This window comes from Parasteatoda tepidariorum, chromosome 2 (genome assembly GCF_982258835.1).
Source record: "Parasteatoda tepidariorum strain Cologne lab strain chromosome 2, Ptep-v5.0, whole genome shotgun sequence".
Taxonomy (NCBI): domain Eukaryota; kingdom Metazoa; phylum Arthropoda; class Arachnida; order Araneae; family Theridiidae; genus Parasteatoda; species Parasteatoda tepidariorum.
Window position 1 is genome coordinate 36,641,059 of NC_141756.1, and position 11,142 is coordinate 36,652,200.

Below are 11,142 nucleotides of genomic sequence, written 5' to 3' on the forward strand. Positions count from 1 at the left end.
AGCATATAGAAAAAATCTTATCGCAATAAGAATTGGTTCTAGAAATATTTTTAAGTGATTATAGACATTGGAGAATATTTATAGTTATTTATACTACCTAAAAAAATAAAAAAAGTAAATTACTTTTTAAAAACATATTGCTGAAGAAACATTGCTTGATTATTTTACATATAATATGCACGATAAGTAAATTTCTAATTTTATACACGTTATTTAGACACATATGCAATATTTTACCTAATTTTTTCTAAAGTGATATTTAATTTCCAATCCCAATTGTTTTAACAGTTTAAAATTAAAAATTTTAAATTTATTTCTGCAAAAATATATTTTTATTAGTAATGAAAAGTAAACTAGTAATGAAAACCCTTTTATCCATAGTTAAAATTTTATATATTGACATCAGATTAGCAATCAAGAATCCCGAAAATAAATAGATTTTCATTTGTCAAAGTGTTACGATAATATTTTGTAAGATATCTTCAATATAATCGTTTTTTATATATTGGATTGACCAATATGTATTTTGCAAATATGACTTCATATTTGTAATAGGTGGCCTTGAAAAGTCCTAACGTACAGTTTATCAAAACGCTTGGAGCTTTGATCCGGAATTTCGGACAGCGTTTGTAGGAGGCAATTTCACCTCTCGATCCTAAAAATCGATCAGAAATATCAATTAGTGCATCTCGAGGGTAGGTGTGATAAACGAGTTTTCTCAAAGTTTACCATTATAAATTTGTTTATATGAAAATTTTTGATATTAATAATAATAGGCCTTTTTTGAAGAATTTCTCAAAATATGGTAAACATTACAAAGTTTGTTTCTAAAATTAAAAAAAAAAAAAAAAAACAATTAAGAAACAAGCATGAAATGAAGTAATTTTCAGAATACCATAAAACATTCATAATAATTCTATATGTGTATTTTATTTTAATTTATAACCGGCGTTGAACAACCGACCCCATTCCAAGTTTACAATTCTGAGTATTAATGTTCAATTCCTTAGTCTTGTAATTTTGAATCCAACTCAGAAGACAAAGGAACTCCTGAATAAAGCATTGAGGTAAATTAGTCTTCGTGGAGGACTTTTTCAATGGAATTGACTAACATTCGCTTTACATGGGGAGGTAAATCATGAAAACCACCCACTGTCAGCCAGTCGGCAAGGGGACTATAGCCCATAATCCGCCTATCACTAAGGAAATATTTCAGCTCTGTTGCACTTGGGATGCATTTTCGACGAAAAAAATGGCGATGGGGTGGGGACTGGCGGACGATTTTTTAATCACCACTTGTTATATTTAGTCCCACCGGGCGATAGTTAGTTTTGCCCAATAGTTTATGTTTTTCCTTCTTTATTTCAGTTAATTAAACGATCACATTAATGATGTTTGCTAGCTTACAGTTCAACTGTATTAAAAATGGGTTACATTGGAGGTTTATTGCAATTTTTTTAATAATGAGTAACTTTTTATTCGTTGCATCAGGTAAGCTCAATTAAAAAAATTTGGTTGACTTGTGAAAGCGGACGCCACCCTAAAGAATAAGAATACTATTTCGGCAGAAGCTATCAAAATAGTATTCTTAAATATGTTAGAAACATGATATTTATTTTGTTTATAATAACGCTTTTGAAAAGTGATTTTATAATTCTAAATATTGCAAAATTAACGGTAGCTGTAAGTTTTGTTAAATTTAATAGAAAATTTTTTTGATTCTAGTAAGTTCTAACAATGATAAATATAGTGAATAATAATAGAATAATATCATATTTGGTGCTGAAGGATTCTGGGTAAACTTTATTTCGTTGAATTGAACTTTTCAGAAATATTTTTCTTAATCTAATATCGTAAAGTTACCAAGCTAAGCAGCAAGCACAAATAATAGTAAGCACTATTTTTTTTAATTGTTTTGCTACATACCTTTCAGTTTTATATATAATTTGCGTAGAGTTAAATTCATTTAATACCGCAGGACTGATAATTTTTTTTTTACCCCGCGCTAACAATGGATATTCAATTTGTAGAAAATAAGAAAAATAAGTAGATACGATTCAAAATATGATAATAAAAACATCCTCTTTAGAGTTTATTAGTTTTGAACTATAATTAGTCTATTTTTTCCAGTTCATTCACAGTACATCGAAACCAAATTAAGTCAACTTCTTTATCAGATTACCATATAAACAGAAACGAAAATCTTTATGGTGTATTTTTATTGTCGTCGTACAGAATAAATAACTATGTGACTTGCTGTTCATCAACCCAAACAGATTGCTTATAAATATGTAATAACCTCCTGAGATAATGTCGGAGGTTCTCTAAGAGTTTTTTTTTCTTCTTTGTTTAGATTATGCGGTTGTATTATATCTGTCCAACAACCAAAAACCAAATATGTAACGATTTCAATTTATTCTATTCTATTCTGTAAATCTTTGCCTTTTATATGAAATTTTGCATCCTAATATTTTAAGTAAAATATAAGTTTATTTAAGTTATCTTCTGGTTTATTAGAGTTTTTCTTCTTTGTCTAGATAGTACAAATGTATATTATCTATCTATCAACCAAAACCCAAAATGTAATGATTTCGATTTATTTTTCTATTTTGCAAATCTTTCACTTTTTATATGTGACTTTCTTAGAACTTTTCACCTTAATATTTTAAGTACAATAAAAGTTTATCAAAATTATCATCTAGTTTATTAAAGTTTTTCTTCTTTGTCTAGATCAGAGGTCGCCAAAGTGGTCTATATAGACCCCCAGGGGTCCATTTAACAAAAGCGGGGGTCGATCTGAGACAGGGGGGTGAATGGGGGTCGATCCGAATCGGAAGGGTCGATTGTGGGTCGAGAAAAAAAACAGTTCTCAATACGCAAATCACACATACCTAATTAAGCAAGTAAAATTTGTGAATTTTTTTTATAATTGACTCTATATCAGTTTCTTTATAAAACATAAATTAATAAACGTATATTTATTGGGGTGAAACAAGTATTTACGTACCACCGCGCAGTGGCACGAACTCAGGGCAGTTTATAAGTCATATGCATATGTGCGCTTGTCCAAATGTCACGTGTGACGAGCATTGACGTTACAAATGCAAATATCATATGCAGTTTCAGCTATCTTTGAAAACTGTGTCGAATATTTGCAGTGTCATTATTAAAACTTTTATAGTTTTGGATAATCAGTTATTGTTTCGATAAAACCATTTGTTTGGTTTAGATATCAATTTTAATTATCAATGCACAAAAAAGAAGGTAAGCATTAATAATATGGATTAGTACAGACCACGACAAAACTATAGCACACTTTGTATTTTTTTAAAGAAAATTACAAAAATGACCAATTTTGACGAAAATTAAAATTGACCAATTTTGAACAAAATATAGCGAACATTGCAAGAAAACACCAGGCACACCCATCTCATTGATCAAGAAGCACCTTAGTTACTTTACTTATTATATCTACTTATGCATAATTACTTATTATTTAATAATAAGCTATTTAAATTTCAATATTAATATGTTTTTCATAAAACTATTGTTACACAATGTACTATTACTTTAATAAATGTTTGAAATCATAAAATAAATGTACTCAGTATCTAATAGAGTTTTATTTTAATTAATAGAAAATTACTTTTGTGGGGGTCGATGGGGATTTCGGAAAATTATATAGGGGTCGATGATCAAAAACGTTTGGCGACCCCTTGTCTAGATTATACAACTGTATTATATTTATCCATCAACCAAAACCCAAATATGTAACGATTTCAATTTATTCTATTATATTCTGTAAATCTTTTGCTTTTTCATTTTCTAACTTACTTTACAAGTACTTTTACATTTTCTAAGAACTTTGTACCTTAATATTTTAGGTGTAATAAAAGTTTAACAAACATTTTGTTTAATTTTCCTGAAAATTTCGGAAGCTACATTTCTTTCTTCAATATGAGAGGAGAACTATTATTGTACTATTCAACTATTATTAATTTTTAATGAACACTGTCTTGCCATCGAGCATAAATTCCATGTAGTTTTTAAGTAAAAGTAAAAAAAAGTATTTTTCTTTGAAATAGGACAAATAAGATTAAAACTTTTTACCAAAAATTTCGTTTGCTTAATTCAGTGTTTCCCAAATTTATGACTTTTGTGTACCCTTTCTAAATTTTTCGTAACGCTGTGTTCCACTAATTAAAAAATGAATGTATTTTTTAATATAAGAAAATTGCACAAAGTTGAAAATCACAACTGTTGACACCACTAATTATTAACTGTTAACTCTGCAAAAAATAGCCAATAGAAAAATACGTAATCGTAAATTTTGATGGCTAGCTTTGTTTTCAAATAAAATGTTTTGGAACATTCGTTTGTTGCAGGATATTTGGTATAAGAACGCGTACCCCCGCTAAACTGTTCCCGTACCCCTGGGGGTACGCTTACCACACTTTAGGAAACACTGGGCTTAATTCATAACACGCGTGATTTGCATTAATAATTTTTTAGAATTTCTTATTACACATTGATTGAAAATCTCATAATATACACAAATTAAATGCCCCTAATTATACATAAATAGTCATGCAGCTGAAATTCTTAGAAATCGGATCAATCTTGAACCGATTTTATAAAAGTGCATAGTAATTTGAAACTCAAATTAAAATTTAACGTGTTTAATTAACGTATCTAAGATGATAAAAATAATCTTAATGAACTAAAGAATTTAGAAGCATAAAACAATCGAAGGGTTTGGAAAGTTGAAAGAATAAAAAGCAAACGATACTAAACGACCCCCATTTATAGAATAAATTTCTTTAAATAAGTTTTTTTATTGTTTTAAATTTCAAAGCATTACTTTTAAAATAAATAATTCAAGACAAGACAATTTTTGACTAAAAATTATTTGGTGAAGAATTATTAGAGGTTAGGGACCAAGGAGGTTTTTAGAGGTTAGGGACCATGGGAGCAGAGGTTAGACCCAACCTCTGCTCCCTGCTCTCGCTAACTACCCTTTCATTCACAATTCATACAATTCCAGTACACGTCGCACACTGATTGTACAATTGTGTATTTTAATCCAGATTTATATGTGAACTGGTTCTCCTGGAAAATATGTAACTTATAAGTTCAAAGAAACTTTTAATTTATGTAAATTTCCTTCAATTTATACACATTTTGATTCAATTTTTATGCATCTCAGTTCTTTTTTGGCTGCATTTGAAACTGATAATTCATAGAATTTCCTTATTTGTACAATTATAAAGTTCAGGGTCACAATTAAAAGTTTGCGTCATTTATTCTAATAAAAACTCATAAAATTTTTAAAAACAGAAAAAATTGGAAATTAAGAAATGCTAAACTGTTTGGCCGATAGCTTGCGGGTGTATAAAATCAAACGTGGACTGTAAACTATTTATTTTGCGGGTGCGCTGGTAGCGCTGCGGAGCGTGTATGCTCTTTGGTTGTTTTACATTAACTGGCTCTTGGCTGATAACAATGACGCCAAGAAGCCAACTGGCGTAGCAACATACCGGCTTCAACATACCGGGCCACCTTGAAACATAGTTTCAAAATTTGCACATAAATTGACAAAAAACAGAATTAAACTATACATCTAATAAAAAGATAATTATAAAAAACTAATGCAACATACATAAATTTTAAATATATATAATTATAAACAGATGTATAGATTCCTTGGTATAAACCGGATAACTATAACACAAAACAAAAAGAAAAGTAAAAGTCTAAAATAAAATAAAGAAAGTTAATCAGTCAATAGGTAAAACTGACAGTTTGTGAATGGGTCTTTTATAAGTTCCAGTCTCAGTTTTGACACTGACCACTCTTACCTTAGCATCAGCACTAGGAAAAACTTCTTGTATACGCCCTAATTTCCACTTCAAAGGTGGAATATTGTCCTCTTTAATGAGAACTAAATCGTTAATTTTCAAATTAGGCTGTTCTCGCAACCATTTGGGGCGCTGCTGTAAGCTGGAAATATACTCGTTAACCCATCTTTTCCAAAAATTCTGGAAAAGTTTTTGAGTCAACTGCCAACGTTTTAATGGGGATATGTTTTCGCTTAGAAGGTTCTCTTCTGGTATAGAGGAAAGAGCGGTTCCCACAAGGAAATGTCCTGGGGTAAGTGCTGAAAGCTCAGCGGGATCGTCCGATACTGGACACAAAGGACGAGAGTTCAAGCAGGATTCAATTTGTGCAGTAAGAGTTAAAAACTCTTCAAGGGTCAATTTATGATCACCTATTGTTCTTTTCAAATGCGATTTTGCGGATTTCACAGCAGCTTCCCAAATTCCTCCAAAGTGAGGTGCTGAAGGTGGGTTAAAGTGCCATTTAATTTGCTCATCGGCAAAATACTGATGGATGGATTCTTCTTTTTGAAGAGATTTAACTACTCGATTAATTTCCTTATTTGCAGCAACAAAATTTGAACCACAGTCTGAAAATAATTCATTTGGTTTTCCTCTTCGCGCAACAAATCTTTTTAGAGCTGCAATAAATGATTCAGCGGTTAAATTTCCAACAACTTCGATGTGCACCGCCTTTGTCGCGAAACACACAAATATACAAATGTACATTTTAACTGATCTAACTCCACGTCCAGATCGCGGTTTCACAAAAAATGGACCTGCATAATCCAGACCAGTCTTGGAAAATACTCTAGAAGGCGTTACTCTTGAAGGTGGTAATTGAGCCATTATCTGTGTCGCGGTTTTTTCTTTTAATCGAAAGCATTTTATGCATTTCCAGATTTGCTTTTTTATAACTGATCTAGCATTTACTATCCAAAATTCTTTGCGAATAACTGATAATAGTAAAAGTGCTCCAGCATGCAAGAAGGATTCATGATAATGAATTATAATTAGATTAGTTAAGTGATGTTTTTTCGGTAGGAGAATAGGATGTTTTCTTTCATTCGATAATTGTGTATTTTCTAACCTACCGCCAACACGGATAAGGCCCTCTTCATCCAAAAACGGATTCAAGGAGAGGATCTTACTACTCGAAGAAATTGGTTTGCTATTTTTTAGCTGGTGATATTCGTTTGGAAATTCTTGTTTTTGTACTATTTTGACCAAAACGTTTCTAGCTAGTTTTATCTCATTACTAGTCAAATAACCATTTATGCGATTGTTCGGAGATTTACAGTTCATTATGAAGCGGAGACACCAAGCTATAATTCTTTTTAACTTAACGTATGCTGAAACATTGTAAATGATCGGAAAGTCAATAGGAGTTGTTTCAATCAAGCACGATGTCTTTTTGCGTTCTTCTTTGAGAGCGTCTGTTGAGAGAGGGATTTCCTCCAAATGCGATATTTCACCACTTTTCATCCAAGACGGACCCGACCACCACAAGTCTGATGAGGAAAGTTCTTGAGGATCCAAGCCACGGGAAATGAGATCTGCGGGATTGTTATGAGTGGAAATATGTCTCCACTGGTAGTTCTCAGTCAAGATTTGGATCTTGGAGACTCGGTTTCCAACAAAGGTTTTAAGCTGGTGGGCTGGCGTTTTAATCCATGCAAGTGCGATGGTTGAGTCTGTATGCAAAATGACTTCGTCAATGTCCATTTTAAGAGAATTATAAACCTTTCTTACAAGTTGAGAAAGAAGTAAGCAAGCTGATAGTTCTAAACGTGGTATAGAAATTACTTTAATGGGTGCAACACGAGATTTGCTTGCAATAATACGGCAAGTGCTAGATTCAGCTAGGCCTGGGCAGTACATGTAAACCACAGCTCCATACGCTAATTCCGAGGCATCAGCGTAACCCATTAAAACAGTTTTTGTAAAAAAGTCAGTTAAAATGTATCTATTAATGCGAATAGTTTCTATATGTTGCATAGATGATGCAAAATTAAGCCACTGACCTGCGATTTGTGGTGGAAGGGGATCGTCCCACGACAGTTTATGTACCCACAATTTTTGGAGAAATATCTTTGCTTTCGTGATGACAGGTTGCAAAAGGCCTAATGGGTCATACAGTCTTGCTATAAAACTCAGCACTTCACGCTTAGTGAATTTGGTGGTCATTTCTGGGATGGATACTTTAAACGTAAATTGATCTTCAATTGAATTCCACCTTACACCCAAAGTTTTGACACTCGCATCAACTTCTGATGCAAAATCATGCTCTGCTGGGTCACCTAATGGTAAACTGTTCCTTAACTCCCTTGAATTAGAGTTCCACTTATGAAGAGACATTCCACAAGTTGCTAGAATATCGTTCAGCTGTTGTTGCACTTTCTGAGCACCTTCTAAACTTTGAGCACCTGAAACGATATCGTCCATATAAATATCTTCCAAAAGAACTAATGATGCCAGTGGAAATTGTAATTCATCTTTAGCCAACTGCTTGAGAGTTCTGATTGCGAGAAATGGAGCGCAAGCAGTTCCGTAAGTGACTGTCTTGAGTCTGAATGTTACAGGTTTTGCGTACTCTGAATCTTTCCAAACAATTCTTAGAAGATCAAGCTGCGATGGATCTATTTTGATTTGTCGAAACATCTTTTGGATGTCTGCCGTGAAAGCATATTTATGTTTACGAAATCGAGTCATGATTTCGAAAATGTCCTCGACCACGTCCCCCTTCAAAATGACATCATTCAAGCTCACACCCGTTGAGGTACTTGATGAAGCGTTGAACACAACACGTAACTTAGTGGTTGCCTTCTCTGGACGATAAACACCGTGATGTGGGAGGTAATAGATAATTTGATTACCGGAATTGCTTTCATTATCATCATATTTTTCCATATGATTCATGTCTAAGTACTCCTGCATAAATGATTTGTATAAATCTTGCATTTCTTGATTTCTGGATAATCTTTTCCATAGTTGATTCAGACGTCGCACAGCTAAGTCCTTGGACTCTCCTAAACGCTCAACGTCCTTAACTGGCATCTCTACGATGAATCGTCCATGCTCATCTCTGCGATAAGTATTCTGAAAATGTGATTCACAATACTTTTCTTCTTCACTCTGAATTTTCATTTTATAGTCTATATCCTCTATTCTCCAGAATTTTTCTAAGCAGTCTTCGACTTCTGTTTGAGTGGTTATGAAACCGCAGTGAATTTCTGGAGTGCGGGTATTTATTGCTCCAGTTGCAATGTATCCAAAAACAGTATTGCGAAACACCAAATCACTGTTTGCAACGTGGATATCTCCAGCCTTGATAATTTCGAAAAATACCTCCGCGCCTAAAAGCATATCTATTCTTCCAGTTACCGCGAAATTAGGATCTGCTAATTGTTGCGGAATTTCTAACTTATCTACTTTGAAGGATGTAACAGGAAGAAAATCGGTAATTTTGGATACCACTAAAAAATCAAGAGTTTTCAAAAAAGAACTATTACCATTACAAATTGTAGCTTGTATTTTTGATCTTATTGTAGTTTCGTTTCCGCCCAAACTCGAAACCCGATAATTTATTTTTTCTTGAGGTACATCTAATTTATTAGCGAAATTAGCTGTACAAATATTCGACATGCTGCCTGAATCTAATATCGCCCTACATTGAATATAAGATCCATTTAAAGGATTTAAAACCCAAATTAAAACAGTCGGAAGAAGCCCTGTTTTATTTTTCGAATTAATGCAAGATAAAGAAGCAGAAACAATTTCATTATTTTGTTGATGAATATTAAATACCGCTGCTTCGGGATTGAGGTCATGACCGTGAGAAGAAGAAGCCAAAACCGCAGAGTTGTTTATAGTTTCGCGTTCTTTATGGAGTAGTGTATTATGCTTTGAGTGGCATATGTAGCATAAATGTTTCGATTTGCAATTCAATAACTTGTGTTGACTGCTTAGACAATTTAAACACAATTTATGTTTTGATACCAGCTCACTTCTCTGATGACTATTCAATTTCAAAAAAGAATCGCACTTAAAGATAGGATGATTCATTTTACACAAAATGCATGATTGAGTTACACTTTTATTAATTAGAAATGTTTTCGTTTTTGGATTTCTCTCTTGACTTAACTTAAATCTTAAAGGAGTGGTTTTGCTAACATTTTCTAATATTTGAGCTCGTTTTTCCAAAAATGAAAATAAATCATCTAATTTAGGAACATCGTTTGAGCTAATATTTAATTCATACTGCCTTCGAGTTTCCCTATCCAATTTTTGAAGTACTATATTTAAAACAAAAATATCAGAAAGATCATTGCGATTATACTCCAAAATTTTTAATGCTCTTATATTTTTCTTTACACAATCAATTAAATTACGTAAGTCTTTAGCCGACTCATGCGTTAATTTTTCAATATCTAATATTGATTTAACGTGAGATTCTACTATTAACCTTTTGTTTTCGTATCTTTCTTCTAAAGCTGTATATAATGAAGTGAATGTATCATCTAATGTAATAAGATTTTTAGCTTCTCCGATTAAAGCTGAATTTAAATAGTGTAGTTTTTGTGCATTTGTCAACTGATTATTGGATGTAATAACATTATTGAATTGCAATTTGAAAGTACTCCATTCTTCACATTTACCCGAAAATTTCGGAAGCGGAATTTCTGGTAATTTTATGCTAACACTATTGTTTACAAAACTTGCGGGAGTTAATTTCACTTGATTAACTGATTCTAAATACGTTAAGCAATTTTTAATTTTGCACTTAGCACTAATGATTTTTTCGCTGTATTCTTCGCTAGCGCTAATTTCAGTTTCGAATTCTGCTGGAACCGAAATTAAATTTTCAATTTCAGAATTTAATGATGTCAAAATACTCTCCTTTTGACTTAATTGCTCAAATATTTCATTTAGTTCTGTTATTTCTTTAGTGTCACTTTGTATTATAGTATCTGCTTTTGTTATTAGTTTTGTAGCGCTAGTTCTGATTGTAGCGCGTTTCTTTCTACATTTCTCGATGTTATCCATTATTTATTAAATGAAATTATGCGGTAAATAAATGATGAAAATTTGCCTACCTTTCACTAATTCTATGGCTGGAGATATGCTGCGTTATTTCTGATGCGATGCGTGGTCAGTCCAATAATGAATGCGGGTTTTTTATTGTAAATTTGCGATATACTGGATCTTTATCCTCCTGATCGTTCGGACCAGTGATTGGCCGATAGCTTGCGGGTGTATAAAATCA

General features: G+C 32.4%; 1 protein-coding gene across 1 annotated transcript; it reads right to left on the minus strand.

Annotated features, from left to right (window-relative positions):
- Positions 1 to 5,777: 5,777 nt before the first annotated feature.
- LOC147815180 (uncharacterized) lies at positions 5,778 to 10,922 on the minus strand. Its single transcript, XM_087156543.1, has 2 exons — positions 10,268 to 10,922; positions 5,778 to 9,352 (listed from the first exon to the last, which is right to left on the minus strand). The coding sequence occupies exons 1-2, from the start codon at positions 10,920 to 10,922 to the stop codon at positions 5,778 to 5,780; spliced, it is 4,230 nt and encodes a 1,409-aa protein (XP_087012669.1).
- Positions 10,923 to 11,142: the final 220 nt, after the last annotated feature.